The sequence below is a fragment of the Hyla sarda genome, chromosome 6 (assembly GCF_029499605.1).
Source record: "Hyla sarda isolate aHylSar1 chromosome 6, aHylSar1.hap1, whole genome shotgun sequence".
Classification (NCBI taxonomy): domain Eukaryota; kingdom Metazoa; phylum Chordata; class Amphibia; order Anura; family Hylidae; genus Hyla; species Hyla sarda.
Window position 1 is genome coordinate 157,264,357 of NC_079194.1, and position 17,642 is coordinate 157,281,998.

The following is a 17,642-nucleotide window of genomic DNA, read 5'->3' on the forward strand; positions in this document are numbered from 1 at the left end:
AATCTGTCCACTTATGGGATGATGTTAGTGAGGACAGGGCTGGATGTGACATGGATTATATCAGCATTTCAGAAGCGGAAATGAGAAATGGGAATGGAGGAGGGGAAAAGAGTAGGGCAGAGACCAAGATTTTTATGGTGGAAGGTGTGGGGTTTTACAGCAGTACAGAGTATTTCTGGAGATTAATGTTTTGATCTTTTAAGAGATCATAGACTTATAGTAACATAGTGGAAGGAGTAGGGTCCTTTAGGCAGATGAGTAAACAAGATATTGTGAGTCAATGACCTGTCCACTCATGTAATGATGTTAGTAATGACATGAATACAATAGGTGCAGTGTCATGCTATGAGAAAAGAGGACACTGTTGGATGGCTGTTACTAAACTAAACTGCTCTATTCCTGGAGCTGAAGGTGGTTGCTAAACCAATAAAATCACATTTTTATTTCTCAGCCGGGTGACAAGGAGGCAGAATCGAGCTGCTTAAAGCGTACCCATCAGATCACACAAAAATGTTTTTATATATATCAGACAGTACCTAACCCTGACCATGTACATCTAATTTTTAGGTGTCTAGTACCTTTATTTATTTTTTTATTACACTTTTAATTTAGCTCACTAGTCTGAATTCCTCCCAAAGGGAGGGGGCGTGGCCTCACGGTGCAGGTCTCCTCTCCCTCCCTCAGTATGCAGTCTGCTCACATCTCCCCTAGCATTAGCAAAACTACAACTCCCAGCTTGTCCTCACTGACAGTAGCGGGACACAAGCTGACAGTGGGAGGATTTTTCATCCAGCTGTGAGCCCTACGCTCACAGCTGTCAATCAAGGAAGTGTGTCCATGACGCATGGACACAGCAGGACTAGTATGTGTCCGAGCAGGCAGGGGGGGGCAGTTGTTTGACTGGCTTTTTCAGTATGAAATACTGAACATTTTGTAATGAAAGCAATTGCAAAACCTATTGGTTTTGCATGCTTTACAACATATCAAACGTTTGTGCATCTGACAGTGCTCATTTATATGCCACAGCCTGGCACACCTCTTTGCCTGCCCTCATCTCCCAGGCCTTCCTTGACTGACATACAGAGCTATGTACATCAGTTTAGGGGGGCTGGGAGGAGAGGGTGCTTGCCAGGCTGTGGCATTTCAGCAGCTTGGCTCCACCTCCTTGACACTGGGCTGAATAGAAAATGTTATAAGTTTGCCAACCACTCGCTCTAAGAAAGGTGCAGTTTACTTTTATACCCTAACCACTATCCAATAGCGTATGCAGCTGTTAGCTGACAGATTCCAGTATACGATAATTCACCATAAGCACGAGCATGTAACAATTACATACTGGCAGTCAACATCAGTTTTTTTTTCATTGCTGCAAAAGATTAGGATTGTATTGAATTCAGAGAGAAGAGTGCCGTAGAACAGAATCTACAGAGTCTATGGAGAAGATTTATCAAGCTGTCTAAAAAGGTTCTCCTTGTTGCCAAAGTAACCAATCACAGCTCAGTTTTCATGTCTCATATTCCTCTGGTAAAATGAAAGCTAGGCTCTGATTGGTAACTACAGGCAACAAAGAATCTTACTATAAGACAGTTTGATAAATAGCTATCAAAATGGCTGCCAAGACTTTCAACTTCACAGTTTCATTTACAAAAGGAAGAGTGGGAGCAGAACTTGCTGATATGGGAAAAAAGCACAGCACATAGTGATAGGACAAAAACAGTTTAGATTTTTGAGCAAAAATGTGTCTCAATAAAACTAAAGTGAAAATAAGCAGAGGCAGTAGAATTTCTGCTTGTTTTGCACTCGCAGTGTGTCCTCAGCAGAATTACAGCTGTAAAACGCAGCATGATCCACGCATTTTACAGAGTAATACATTACTAAATAATTCAAATGTGGTCCTAGAGCACTGAATCACAACATTGCCCAAAGTATTTAGACAAAGAGTTTGTTGTACACTGTACATATGGCTCAGCAATAACAAAAAAGAATGTTTTTTTTAGCAAGTATAGGTCTGATCCAGCAGTGATACCGCGCCATCTCTACTATAATGTCTAGTATATCTGTAGGCAAACCTCAACCCTTTAAAGACCAGTTCCAATCCCAGTGTTTGTTTTATGGCTGCTGGGGCAGTATTATGGCTTTTAATACTGCCAGTTATGGCCCAGAATGCAACTACTATAATACAGTCCACGATAGACAAGATGAAGCTGTTATGGGATTTACTATATTCAGAGACAACCCCTTCCAGAAAGAAGTGTAGAAATGAGTGCTGATTCATATAGATGGATGGCTCAAGCCTGTCAGACTGGTACTAATCCTGAGCTAGGGACTTTCGTCCATAACATCCATACGCTCTAATAGGGCCTATAGACAGTGTTTCTTTTCATGAGACAATCCCTTCAAAGAGAATGTCCATTCTGGACAATCCCTGTTTGTTAGATGTATGCCTTAGTAATAAGCTGATCACAAAGGGGGAGATTTATCAAAACCTGTGCAGAGGAAGAGTGGTGCAGTTGCCCATAGCAACCAATCAGATTGCTTCTTTCATTTTCCACAGGCCTCTTTAGAGGCCTGTGGAAAATGAAAGAAGCAATCTGATTGGTTGCTATGGGCAACTGCACCACTCTTCCTCTGCACAGGTTTTGATAAATCTCCCCCAAAGTGTCTAACTGCTGTAGGATGGACTATTATCAAGGTGGTGAAACTTGGCATCAAAGATACAAATGCAATAGCTGTTTCCCAATCCCTTCCATACACATGAACGCTTGGTTATTTTTGAGAGAGGGGAGGGGGGTAAACCATTATCAGACTCCTCTGGTGGCAACTTGGCTCTCCTAGAACAAAAGCGTTGGGCAGAAAGAACATGGACACCTTAGAACTGCTTTTAATTTTATCGTTACATAGTTTGTAAGGTTGAAAAAAAGACAGTCAAGTTCAGCCTAAAACCCTGTGTTGATCCAGATGAAGGCAACAAAAAAACATGAGCCTGATGTCAATTCCCCCATGACAGGGGAAAAATTCCTTCCCAACTCCAAAATGGCGATCAGAATAAGTCCCTGGATCAACATTCTATCCACATAAATCTAGTAGTCATAACTACAACATCATGTAGCAGAGAGTTCCATTTGCTCACTGGTCTTACAGTAAAGAATCCCCATCTGCAATGATGTGGTAACTTTCTGAATAGTCTTTATTTATAGTTTCTTCTTAGAGAAAGATACGATTAATCTGTCAGATGAACTTGCTGCTCTCTTAGTGTTAGACATAACAATAGGGGGTTGTTACACAAGACAGGATGGAGGAATATAAAACTTGGAGGACAGCTCACACATCACACGTCCCAGAGAGGAGGGCTCACAAAAGGCAGTTTGAAGTGAAGAATACTATGGGATCTGTACAAGTATAGAGAGAAATTAGAGTTTATACATAAAATGCAGAGGCTGTAGAAGTAAAAGTAAGCAAATTTTAATAAAGAACTATGGACAAAATGTTTTTTTTTTTGCACTATAATAAGACAAAAGTAGAAGATATGTGTCATCACCGGCAGTGCACACAGGAGAACAGAAACAGCACCTTCCGCGCTACCTCACATTTTACCAGCGGCACTCAAGGGTGAGTGTACTGGCTGGGGGAGGAGTGAGAAGACCGAGGGGAGAGTGAAGAGAGGTGAGGAGACCCGTGCATGGATGGAAGGATGGGGAATGTGTGTGTGAGGAGACTGGATGGATGGGTTGGGGGGTGAGGAGAATGAATGGATGGGGGGTGAGGAGGCTGTGGATGGATGGATGGGGAGAGCACAGCGGCATCATTAATTCTGGGGGCACAGTGGCATCATTAACTCTGGGGGCACAGCGGCATCATTAAGTTTGTGCTGCACAGCTGCATCACTAATTCCAGGGGCACAGTAGTATCACTAATTCTGGGGGCACAGTGGCATCACTAATTCTGGATGCACAGTGGCATCACTAATTCTGGGGGCACAGTGGCATAACTAATTCTGGGGGCACAGTGGCATCACTAATTCTGGGGGCACAGCAGCATCATTAATTTTGTACAGCCAGTGGCATCCTTAATTCTGGGGGCATAGTGACATAATTAATTCTAGGGGCACAGTGGCATAAATAACTCTGGGGCACAGTGGCATAATTAATTCTGGGGGCACAGTGGCATCAATTATTTGGGACACAGTGGCATCAATTATTTGGGACACATTGGTACAGGGCACACAGTCAAAAATGTATTTGGGGGCATAGCGTGTGGCAGTAATATTGCAGGGGAATACTGTGTGGCAGTAATATACCAGGGGCATAGTATGTGGCAGTAAAATAACAGGGGCCCACTGCATGGCAGTATTACATTCAGAGGTACTATGTGTGGCAGAATTTTTTTAAGGGGTACAGTGTGTGGCAGTAATATACCAGAGTTACAGTGGGTGGCATCATTATATTCAGAGGGTACAGTGTGTGGTAGTATTATATTCAGGGGCACAGTGTTTGGCAGTTTTATATTCAGGGGCACAGTGTGTGGTAGTAATATACCAGGGGCCCAGTGTGTGGCAGTAATATACCTGTCACGATTCGGCTAGCTGGTTGTGGATCCTCTGTGTCAGCGAGGGATTGGCGTGGACCGTGCCGGTGGACCGGTTCTAAGATGCTACTGGTATTCACCAGAGCCCGCCGCAAAGCAGGAGGGTCTTGCTGCAGCGGTAGCAACCAGGTCGTATCCACTGGCAACGGCTCCACCTCGCTGACTGCTGAGAAGGCGTAGGACAGAAGGACTAGACAGAGACAAGGTCAGACGTAGCAGAAGATCGGGGCAGGCGGCAAGGTTCGTAGTCAATATGGATAGCAGGAGATCTGGAAACACAGGCTTTGGACAACACTAAACGCTTTCACTGGCACAAGGCAACAAGGTCCGGCAAGGGAGTGCAGGGGAAGTGAGGTATTATAGCCAGGGAGCAGGTGGAAGCTAATTAGGTTAATTGGGCCAGGCACCAATCATTGGTGCACTGGCCCTTTAAATCTTAGAGAGCTGGCACGCGCGCGCCCTAAGGAGCGGAGCCGCGCGCGCCAGGACATGACAGCCGGGGGCCGGGACAGGTAAGTGACTTGGGATGCGATTCGCGAATGGGCGCGTCCCGCTATGCGAATCGCATCCCCGCTGGCAATGTCAGTGCAGCGCTCCCGGTCAGCGGGTCTGACCGGGGCGCTGCAGAGAGAGGAATGCCGCGAGCGCTCCGGGGAGGAGCAGGGACCCGGAGCGCTCGGCGTAACAATACCATTGGCTCAGTGTGTGGCATTATTATATTCAGAGGGTACAGTGTGCGGCAGTATTACATTCAGGGGTACAGTGTGTGGTAGTATTATGTTCTGAGGGTACAGTGTGTGGCAGTATTATATTCGGGGGTACAGTGTGTGGCAGTATTATATTCAAGGGTACAGTGTGTGGCAGTATTGTATTATAATCGGGGTGCAGTGTGTGGTAGTATTATAATCAGAGAGCGCAGTGTGTGGTAGTATATTCAGGGGTACAGTGTGTGGCAGTATTATATTCAGGGGTACAGTGTGTGGCATTATTATATTCAGGGGTACAGTGTGTGACAGTATTATAATTGGGGTGCGGTATGTGGTAGCATTATAATCAGGTTGCAGTGTGTGGTAGTATTATATTCAGGGATACAGTGTGTGTCAGTTTTATATTCAGGGGTACAGTGTGTGGCAGTATTCAGGTCATATTCAGTATTCGACTCCACACTTCAGTCGCTCGTTTGGTACTGAGGCCACTATTTGTGAACAGGCCTTAGCGTTCAGCTCGGACCTTCACCGGATGGCAGACCTGGATAAGCGGACCCTCACTAAAAATAGTTGAGTACCACTGTAATAGGGTATATGAAAAATGTCTAAACCAGACAGCATCCCCTTTAAATATTTTAATGTCTTTATGTAATAAATAGAGATAGTTTTTCTTTCCTGGTTACTGTTTGGCTTTTTTATTGTTACCCATAATTGTGGGATTTTAGCCAAGAATGTTTGTTGGTACACTATATTTCCATAGCGTGCATGAAACGATTCCGAAGTATATATTTATTGTGGTTTTAAAGTGACTGGCTCCACTATGAGCCTAAACGGGGAAAAAAATGTATCAAAGGGTTAACCTTGAAACGTCAATCAGAAAATGCCTCTTTTTATCCATCCCTGCAGGATTAAGATAAACAAATCACACTTATGTTGTTCCAAGTTCCCTGTATGCCACTCGCATTTACAAAATATAGGAATGTCTCTGGATTCTACAAAATGACCCCAAAATGCCAAGGAATGTCCTATCTCCTCACACACTATTCCCTAATCATAATAATGCAGAGTATCTGTGGAGTGGAGGGGGCTGTTTAACACTTGTCAGGAGCTGTACAGCCTTGTCTGTTTGACTATGTTTTATATACAAAGCTGTCACTTTATGTTTCAGCTCCAGTGTCACTTCTATCATTTCCAGCAAGACAGCAAATCCTGCATCTGATACACAATATCGATCATATTCAGACTCTATGTCCATCAGAGACCAAATCCCATCAAACACAAACATTTTTAATGAATTTGACTGAATGATTAAATATCTATTCTAGAGGTCACTCAAGATCATTAAAATCCTGCAGCTGTTTGTATAGGGGGACAAGAATCTTTTTTAGAAAGCCAGTAAACACCGCAACGCAGAATTATACTGTATGACTGAATACTGACCTACGGTTTTCAGCCACGAAGCTTGTACAGGTGAAGCACATTCGAACCACTAGATGTAATTCTAGAATGAGAATATAACAATATAACTGCGAGGTTGTGATCTCTTGGAAATGTAAATTTGCGGCATTTTTGCTTTTTGACTGTTTTCGGGCTAATTTTTTTATATTTTTAAACCTATTTTTGTGACTCTTTTTTCATCCATATTTTGGGGCTATAGCAAAAGCTGTAGGAAAAACATTACCCCCTCAGGGAGGCAGCATTACGTAATCAGTTAGGTAAGCATCACTTATCTTCATATTTTTAAGAAATCCTGAGCTCTTAAACTTTTTTTTCTAGCACTAGACAATCCCTTTAAGGCTAAGTTTCTACATGTTTTTTATTTTTTTTAAACACCAAGAAAAATGGCAATTCTGCCACATGGCGTTTTAGCTTAGATGTTAGCTGTAAATCAATGAGAAATCGCAAAATTTTTATTCCACTTGGCGTTTTTCACTTTGGCGTATTTTAATCCTTTTGGCGTTTTTTCACTCTTTTTGGCGTTTTTCAGCTCCTTGGCGGTTTTCCAAAATCGCAGCATGTTGAGCCACTGGCAATTTTTTTTGTCAAAATCGTGGCGTTTTTCTCCCATAGAAGTCTATGGAAGGGAAAAAAAACGATATGTGGGTTTTAACTTTGGCTTTTTTGCAGGCGGTTTTTATTCTTTTTTGGACTTTAGCGATCCAAAAAAGTGATGGAGATACCTTTTTTAATAAAATTTCATAGGTTACCATTAAAAAAAATGAATAAAAAAGATACAGTAGTGAAGGAAAAAATTGTATCTAACAAAATGTATCTTTTTATAACAAAATTTTTATTAATGTTTAAAACAGGGATCAATTTATGTGGGCGGGCGAGGACCTAAAAATGTAGCCGACAATAATAAAAATGTAGTGTGTGTATGTTTTTCACTTTTTTTCTTAATTTTTTAAATTTTTTTAAGGTAGTACCAATACTTCCAGCATGGAACATACTGTTACATGATGGGAGTAGTAGTACCTGTACTAATTGACAGATTGCCTGTTGCGATCATCCTGTATAATGTATAGATGCAGTGCAGGGGACCATAGAAGAGCGGCTTGGCGCATCTATACATTATACCGGAGGATCACAGCGGGTGTCAGGAGTGACATCCACTGTGATCTTTCCTTAACTGCAGATACTACTACACCCAACATGGAGCACACTCTGCGCCATGCTGGGAGCTGTAGTACCTGCATTAATAGACAGATTGCAACAGGTGTCAGAAATTACACTCACTGCGATCTGTCTATTAATGCAGGTACTACAGCTACCATCATGGAGCAGAGTGTGCTCCATGTTGGGAATAGTAGTACAACCTAAAAAATGTAAAAAAAATAGAGGGAAAAAGTGAAACACACACACTTTATTAACAATTTATTAAAATGTTGATATTAATATATATACATTTTGTTAAATCCATTTTTTTCCATCACTACTGCATCCTTTTTTTTTTTTTTTTTTTTTGCTACCCAATAAATTTTGGGTACAAAAAAAAACTGCTAAGGTGCAATTTCCACACAAATAGAAAACGCCAGATGCAGGGAATTGTACTGCCGTTATTTCAGGTGTTTTTTCTTGCGTTTTTTTTTTCAAACCAAAAAACACAGGACAAAAAAACAAGTAGAAACTTAGCCTAAATAACATACATAAAGAGTTGGCTAAGACGCTGCACTGTACTATAATGTTGTCTTTGATGCAATGTAATAATGTTAACTGACATATGTTAACCTCGATAATTATTCCTTGTGAATAATTCCTGTTGGATCTCCACTTGCAAACTTAAAGGGGTAGTCCACCCCTAGACATCTTATCCTGGGGGTCCCGCCACTGGGGACCCCCGCTATCTCGGCTGCGGCACCCCAGACATCCGGTGCATGGAGCGAACTTTGCTCTGTGTTGGATGATTGGCATGGTAATAAGCATGATCCCATCACCTGGAATGCAGTTTTGTGCAGAATGTGGATCCACCTCCATCATCCTTCTAGGGAAGTCTTGCTAAATCATATTTATATGTCTACTTTATGTTGGCATCATTGGTAAACATCCTTTAACATTTTTAGGATGTTAGAGAACTTAGGAGCATGGCAGCACATTTTTTTATTTTTATGAGCCCAAAATCTATATATAAGGGACCAATTTCTGACATGGATTTGAGAAACCTATATGCTAGAAACCCCCATAAATCACCCAATTTTAAAAACTGCACCCCTCAAATAATCCAAAACAGGATCTAGGAATGTTGTTAGCACTTTAGGCGGCTCACATGAACTAAAGCAAAGTGGAGGTGAAATGTTATTTCACCAGTTCTCAATTTTAATCCATTTTTTCTGCACAGCAGGAATTAACAAGTGGGACTCTAAAGCTCTGCTTGACTCACATGCCTCAGAAAAAGAGGAGCACCACATGACCACATGGATTTTGAGTCTTTCTTATTAGGTAATTTTCCAGGCACTGTATTGGGTTTGCAAAGCAGTTGAGGTACTAAAATGTAAAATATAAATATTTCAAAAGACTCTTTTCACAAAGAGACACTCAGGACCCCCATCTATGCAGCGCCAGCCTGACCATGGGTTCTGAGATTTATTTATTTCTGTTATGTGCTACATAACAAACAAACAAAAAACAAAACACAAAACTCACTTATCACACTGCTCCCTCACCAGTCATCTTCTCTCTTTATTTCTACAAGTACACGCCTGGCATCGGAAGTCCCGGCATCATCCAGCTCCTAAGCACCCTCCACTTCAGATCATGGGCGTGCATGCCTTTAGGATGCACAAACAAACCAGGTTGTTGGGTGCCGCTGGGATTTACGATGCAGGTAGTACAGGCAATGTAGAAGATGACCAGAAGGGGAATGGTGTGATAGCCGAGTTTTGTGTTGATGTTTTTTTTTTGTCATGCTGCTACATGTGTGGGGGAAGTGGCTCTGACTTCTTTATGAGGACAGTGGCCCTAACTACTCTATGGGGGCAGTGGAGCTATCTATTATATGAAGAAAGTGGCCCTAAACACTTTTTAGGGGCAGTGGTCCTAACTACTATATGGGGGAAATGGTTAGATTTCAGCACGTCAACTGGTTTGCAAAGCCAATATGGTGCCTGAAAAATACCCAAATAAGAAGGCTTCAAAATCCATGTGGTGCTCCTTTATTTCTGAGGCATGTGACTCAAGCAGGGCATAAGGGTCCCATATGGGATATTTCTAATAACTGCAAAGTTGGGGGAATAAATATTAAGTTGTTTTTTTCTGTTACTATGTGCTGTGATGAAGAAAAAAAAATTTCACCTTCACTTTGCTTTAGTTCATGTGAGCCGCCTAAAGTGCTAACAACATTCTTAAATCATGTGTTGGATTAACTGAAAGGTGTAGTTTAAAAAACTGGGTGAGTTATGGGGGTTTCTAGAATATAGGCCTCTCAAATCCACTTAATAAATGAGTCCCTCAAAAAATTGATTTTGGGCTTATAAAAATTAAAAAAATTGCTGTTATACTTCTAAGTACTCTAATATCCTAGAAAAGAAAAGGTACGTTTACAAACTGATGCCCACATAAAGTAGACATATTATAAATGTGATTTATCAGGACTTCCCTAGCAGGATGTCGGAGGTGGATCCGCATTCCGCCCAAAATTGCATTGCAGGCAATGGGACAGCACCTAATAATTCACAAAGAATAATTTATGAGGTTTACATATGATGGTTAACATTATTCAGTTGCATTAAAGACAATATTATAGTACAGTGCGGCATCTTAACCTACTCTGTATACAATATATGTTATTTACAAGGATTATCCAGTGCTAGAAATTTTTTTTAAGGGCTCAGGTTTACTTAACCCCCACAAGGACAAAGGGCATACAGGTATGCCCTTGCGTCCTGGTACTTAAAGGGGTACTCCATTGCTCAGCGTTTGGAACAAACTGTTCTGAATGCTGGACCTGGCGCCGGGAGGTCATGATGTCATAGCCCCGCCCCCTCGTGACATCACCTTCCAAACGCTAAGCAGTGGAGTACCCCTTTAAGGACCGAGGGTGTACCTGTATGCCCTGGTCCCAATACCTGGGTTTGATGCGTGCTCACAAGCTGAGCATGCTTCACACATGGTCGGTCACGTTTTCTATGAAGCCAAGACCCACGGTTAATGCCGGGCATCACTAATCAGGCCGATGCCAGGCATTAACCATTTAGGCGACGTGATCAAAGTTAATTGTGGCATCTAAAATGCTGGGTTAATGGTGCCAGTTAGCTAAGGGTAGCTGATCGGGACATCTGCGTCAAAATCACGGGTCCCGATCAGCTGAGTGGATGGCGGGAGGACCCTTACCTGCCTCCTTGCCATTCGATCAGTGCTCTAAGGCTCTGGCCAGCTACTTAACTAAAAGTAGACAAATAAAATAAAACCTACATAAATTGGGTATTCCTGTAACTGTATGGACCTACAGAATAAATATAAGATGTAATTTTTACCGAAAGTCCACTGCGTGCAAACGGAAGCCCCCAAAAGTTACAAAATTATGTTTTTCAATTGCACCTCACAACCCCCCTATCTCTTTAAAATCATTCAGATTGCAACAAAATATTAGTCAGAGGACACTGAAGTAACATTTAAACAGGGTTTTTTCTGTATTTTTCTTTTTTAGCAACAAAACAAATGCAGCCTTCACATTAAGGCAAACACAAAAATAAATCCTTCTTGGCCAGTGCAAACTATACAAATCTCTTCATTGTATACACAGGTGGCTTAATACCAGCCACCCAATAAAGTAGACAACAAATGTGTTACTCACACAGGTCACAAAGTCTCCTTTTTGAGGCTGCAGTCTTTTCAGTGGTGCAGGCCCCTCACAGCCTCACTCTCAGACTCACGAGAAGTCTCACATAGTTTTAAAGCCCAGTGATTAACTGTCCTCCGCCCCTGTGCTAATCTGGGCTATTCTGAAAACCCCAAGGGACCCAGTAAGGGAATACAAGGCCCCACTACCAAACCTGCTTTCAACCCATAAAAAAAAGGTATAATAACAGGACTTACCAAAGTCTCTCATAAGCTTGCCAGGAATTTAACTAGGGATGTCCCGATACCAATACTGGTATCAGTATCGGGATCGATACTGGACATTTGCACGAGTATTTGTTCTTGTGCAAGTGACCTTGCTACCTAATCCAATACCTGCTGGTAGGACCTCTGCTGGCAGGTATCACAGAGGTGCCCTGTGCATGCTACCAAACTATGCAGCATGTTCAGCAGCTGAGCACGTGTCATGGCGGGGTCCTGTTGCTAACGCTGAACATCACTGATTGCGGTGATATCCGGCATTAACCCTTTAGACAGCACGATCAAAGTTGATTGTGGCATCCAAAAGTCCTGAAAGTAACTGCCGGTTAGCTCAGGGATGCAGATTGGGATCACCACTGTGATATCGCGGTGTCCCGATCAGCTGAGTGGACAGCCGGAGGTCCCTTACCGTGCTGTCCGATTGTCGCTCCTATACTGCAGCCAGCCATAGCAGGCAGTAGTAAAGGATAGCTGATAACAGTGATCAATGCTATGCTATGGCATTGCATTGATCTGTGTATGCAAACTACAGATTGCATATAAATGTCCGCTATGGGGACTAAAAAAATAGTTAGAAAAATGTGTAAAATAATAATAATAAATGCAAATTAACCCCTTCCTAATAAAAGTTTGAATCACCATCCTTTTCAAAAAGTTTAAATAAAAAATTATATAAAAAAGACCTTACTCTAATAAAAACAAAAAAAATATCCCTTTTTGCAATGCAAAAAAAATTATTGATATTTGGTATTGATAAGTACATATAAAAAAGTATCAGTACTCGTACTCGAGTATCGGGACATCCCTAGATTTACCTTTTTCTGAATTCCCTATATCTCCCCTGCTTTTCCCTGGATGAGATATGTGCTTCCTGAAATCTTGTATCCACATATGACAGATATATTGGGGAAATAAAACGATCCCGGCAATTACACCTCCTAATAGAAAAACACTACATATGAATAATGGAGTCAATACACAAGCTTTTAGAAAATTATTATATTACTGAAACAATTATAGATAAATTAGATGTAATTGGGGTACAAAAGAATTTTACAACAAATAAGTAGATATAGGGGAAATCACCAGGACTACACTGCCATATAGTAAATCATATAAAACACTATAATATGGCCGCCAAAAAGGCACCATATAAAGGCGTAAACTTACTGTTAATTACTTCTAGTATAAAGCAAGTGCATACCACTGGAGTCCGAATACAAAGCTAACAAATGTCATATACAAGTAAATATGTATATCATAAATAATCATACCCATAATGTAAGGAGGCATTAGGCTGGTAATAGCCTTTGCCCAGGGTGGACGTCCTCCCAGCAAGCAATTGTCCACTATCAACAAGTAAGGCAGCACTGTGAAAGGCAGCTCACTGATCGTGTGAAGGTTTTAGGGGCTGAACCAGACTCTTATGTAAATCTTCACTGCGTCTTTATGCAATTAGACCTGAGCACAGAAACTCTGCCCTGAATGTGAACCTGAGATATGGATGAGTACTTCCAAAACTATGACTATTATAATACTGCCTACTATTTACAAAAATGGAATATAACTACTATAAAACTAACTGCTCTTTCTATGAAAATACTATAAAAGGTTATGTTCACACGGCAGAATTTCTGCACGGAATTCTGCATGACATTTCTTCATTAATTTGTAAGCAATTCACTTCAACAGAATTCCTCCAGCAGAAATTCTGCAGCAGAAATTCTGCTTTGTGAATGGAACAATGGAATCCCATGGAAGTGTATTGGCTATAAAATCATACATAATTTCATGCAGAAGTTTTGGCGTGTGAACATAGTCTTTAGGTGTAATGTCATGTGATATTTCATGTACTGTAGCAGATTTCTAAGCTGTCAGTAATTGAACTTGGAATCCATTTATGTTTTTCAGGGAAAGGTTGGTATCTTGTTCATCTACAACTGACCATCACTGACATCAATGATGAATCCCCACAGTGGGCAATGCAGCCATATCCTTTCTTAGCAACTGTGTCACCTTTGGCCCCAGCTGGAACATATGTCTACAAATTACAAGCCATTGATAAAGATGAAGGCGTCAATGGAGAAGTGGAATATTTTCTTTTAGAAGGTGAAGGAACCCTTTTCTTGTGCAAAGTATATAAATACAGTACTGCAAATATTCAAAAATGGTAAAAATCTGCATGTTCAGTGACACCCTTAAAGGGGTACACCGCTGCCCTGCTTCCGGAGCTCTGCTCCCCAGCATCCGGAAGTTTATTGTTCCAAACGCTGTGTGCGGGCTTCCGTGTTCAGGGCCACCCCTCATGACGTCACGCCCGCCCCCTCGTGACATCACGCCCGCCCCCTCATGACATCACGTCCGCCCCTTCAACAAAAGTCTATGGGAAGATGGCGTGACGGCCGTCGCGCCCCCTTCACATAGACTTTCGTTGAGGGGTGGGCGTGACGTCATGAGGGGCGGCCCTGAACACGGAAGCCCTCACACAGCATCCGGAACAATAAACTTCCGGACGCTAGGGAGCGTAGCTCCGGAAGCAGGGCAGCGGAGTACCCCTTTAAAGTACAAAGATTCAAAGATAGAGCCCTGCTTGTCCAGCCCTCACTTCCTGTATTTTGTCTCCTTACAGGGACACACAGGCAATAGCTGCAGGGACAGCATTTTTCACCCAAAAATATACAAACATTTTTAACCAATGTACATGACAAATATACATATAAGGGTATTATTTACATTGTATAAAAAGTTTTTGCTAATGACATGTACAATTTGAAGACACGACCCATTTTGGCCTATCCAGAAAATACACCATAAATACAACAAAATTTGGTGCAAAAAGTTGGCTTACTGTTCATGACTTGCACCACGTTTTCAATGGGGCAGATTTATCCATACCTGTCCACAGAAATAGTTGCCAAGTTGCCCATAGCAACCAATCAGATCACTTCTTTCATTTTGCAGAGGCCTTGTTAAAAAGGAAAAAATAAATCTGATTGGTTACCATGGGCAACTGGGCAACTTTTCCTCTGCACAGGTTTTGATAAGTCTCCCCCAAAATGTCCAAAACTATGCCACCTTTTGGTGCACATCTTTATGTAAAATGAAACCAATGTATAGATGGTGCAAGCTTACACTAAACAGTCTGAAAATGCTCCAGTTTTCAAAGAGCTGGAGTCACTTAAAAATCTGGTGTATCCTAAAGGTATTTTCACACAACGGAATTCATTCGAAATGTTCTCACAGAATATTCTGCACAGACATTTCGATGGGATTTTGGCGCACTGTTCACACGGCAGATGTTCTGTGCCAGATGTTTCTACCGTATAAATTCTGATTCCAGTGTCCACAGAAAGAACAAGTGTATGAGACGGCGTATTTCCAAGCGGTTCTAATGTCTGCTGGATTAGTCAAATGTGTGGAATGTCCACATGTGTTTTCCATGCAGACATTCCACATATTTTCAGCCACGTGGACCCGGCCTTAGACTACCTAGTTTAAAGGGGTACTCCACCCCTAGACATCTTATCCCCTATCCAAAGGATAGGGGATAAGATGTCTGATCACGGGGGTCCTGCCACTGGGGACCCTCGCAATATAGCACGCAGCACCCACCTGCTACTGCTCCGGAAGCGCTGGAGGGTCTGGCTCCCGATCACGGAAAGGAAAATCGTGACGTCACGACTCCGCCCCCATGTGACGTCATATCCCGCCCCCTCAATGCAAGTCTATGGGAGGGGGCGTGACAGCCCCCTCCCATAGACTTGCATTGAGGGGGCGGGGCGTGACATCACACGGGGGCGGAGTCGTGATGTCGCGATCAGACATCTTATCCCCTATCCTTTGGATAGGGGATAAGATGTCTAGAGGTTGAGTACCCCTTTAACACAGGTTGGTCTGCCACTTTGGCAGCGGCCACCCATAATTGCTAGTGTGAGTATGGTACCAGGGGGCAATGGCACCAGGGGGGCAATCATCATACATCAAGCTTCCCACCACAGACAGAGAGAGTGCATAGCACCATCTATTTTTACTCCACAGGAGAGTGGATCAGAATGGTGCATAGAACCTACAGTATACCTTTTCTCTGGCATAGAGTACCAATTTGGGACACAACAATGTGATTCTAGCAGTGAATAGCACTTGTAAATAGATACATAGCATCCAGACTGTCTTTTTCCCTTTCAGAATTTTTTGCTATTCAGCATTTAATTGATGCTCTGCATCCTAGAGCGATACTCTGTATTTTTCCTAACAGCGATTCATTTACAAAAACTGTATCTATTTGCAGGCAACAAGGAAATTGATGATTATAACTTCCTATTATTGTTGCAACAACAGATATACATTTGTTGCGACAACTGAATATCTTTCCCAAAAGCAGTCATTTTTATTACAGCCAAAAGGACATTGAATATATCCCTTTGACACTTTACATAGAATAGCAGTCTTATATGAACTCATATGACAGAACATGACTTATTTCATATTAGTGGCTTATTAGATGATATGTTTGGACGGTATTTATACATAATTTGTAAATGAATTTGGACAGCCACAACAAGGGTCCTGTGGTTTTGTTCATTTATATCTATTTGTCTTTAATAAATTATTATTATTATTATTATTACCATATTATTTTTTATAGATTTTCATAATTTATTATATAAACTCATAAATTCTCTTCTCTTTCCTAAATTTGTTTCTATCTATCCCTTATAGGCGACTTTCACACTGCTGTTGTGCTCTGCCCGAAAACTGCTGTTGGGCTCTCTTTTTTTTTTAGCCTTTAACGACCGCTATTGTATATAAATATGGCCTCTTTCAGTGTGAAAGGAGCCATATTTGTGCTTATCTATCTCTTAAACTTGCACCCTTGGGGACTGACAATCTTATCTATATTCCTGTATCCACTATTATTAGGCCTATTTGGGTAGAGGCCATGTCCGTTAGCCCCCCTCCTAAAGAAACAAAACAAAAAAATAATGAGGTTAATATTGACATAAATTCTTTGAATCCAGGTGGTGATGCGGGGTTTGAAGTGGACAGGAATACTGGTTGGATACAAACCACTGGACAAGTCCTAGAGGAAGGTGTAGAGTACCTGCTCACGGTACAAGCAGCTGATATACTCGGAAAGAAAAGTTCCTCGGTTTTGGTGTCAGTAATTGCTGGTGAAAGACCCCCACAGTTTAAAAACACCTCTTATGTAGTCTATGTACCAGAGAACTCACCTCCAGGACATGTGTAAGTAACCAGGAAATATGTTATTATCCTAAGTCATCCATAGTAATTTATGTTGTGTATTACATTTTATCATTTGTCAAGAGGAGACAGGCAATGACAACTGTTTTTAGAACATTTCTGGATCATTTCTGGATCTTGCATGCTCCTACATACAGGAATATAGGGGACATTCATGTAAACTTGGGCAGAGGAAAAGTTGACTTGTTGTCCATAACAACCAATAAGATTGCTTCTTTCATTTTTCAGAGGCCTTTTTAAAAGTGAAAGAAGCGAGCTGATTGGTTGCTATGGGCAATTGGTCAACTTTTCCTCAGGTAGTAGATACTTGGCTTCAAAGAAACCCGGCTCACGGCGCTGATCGACCAGACAGGTAGATGAACATAAAAGAGGAGTTATTAACCAGAATGCAACGCGTTTCGCTGCCAGAGAATCACGTCGCATTCTGGTTAATAAATCCTCTTTTATGTTCATCTACCTGTCTGGTCGATCAGTGCCGTGAGACGGGTTCCTTTGAAGCCAAGTATCTACTACCGTATATGTTCCAGAGGGCAG

At 41.8% G+C, this 17,642-nt stretch overlaps 1 protein-coding gene across 4 annotated transcripts in view; it reads left to right on the forward strand.

The window, feature by feature from the left end:
* Positions 1 to 17,642, forward strand: part of LOC130276377 (neural-cadherin-like) — a 161,461-nt gene that overhangs the window by 35,830 nt on the left and 107,989 nt on the right. Inside the window, exons 1-3 of one of the 4 annotated variants that reach the window (XM_056525645.1) lie at positions 3,511 to 3,663; positions 13,758 to 13,955; positions 16,865 to 17,090. In XM_056525645.1, coding sequence (XP_056381620.1) covers positions 13,829 to 13,955; positions 16,865 to 17,090 — 353 coding nt within the window. In that variant the 5' untranslated portion in view covers positions 3,511 to 3,663; positions 13,758 to 13,828. Of the gene's footprint in view, positions 1 to 3,510; positions 3,664 to 13,757; positions 13,956 to 14,865; positions 15,049 to 16,864; positions 17,091 to 17,642 lie in introns of those variants that run through there. The other 3 variants (XM_056525646.1, XM_056525644.1, XM_056525647.1) reach the window with 3 other exon arrangements.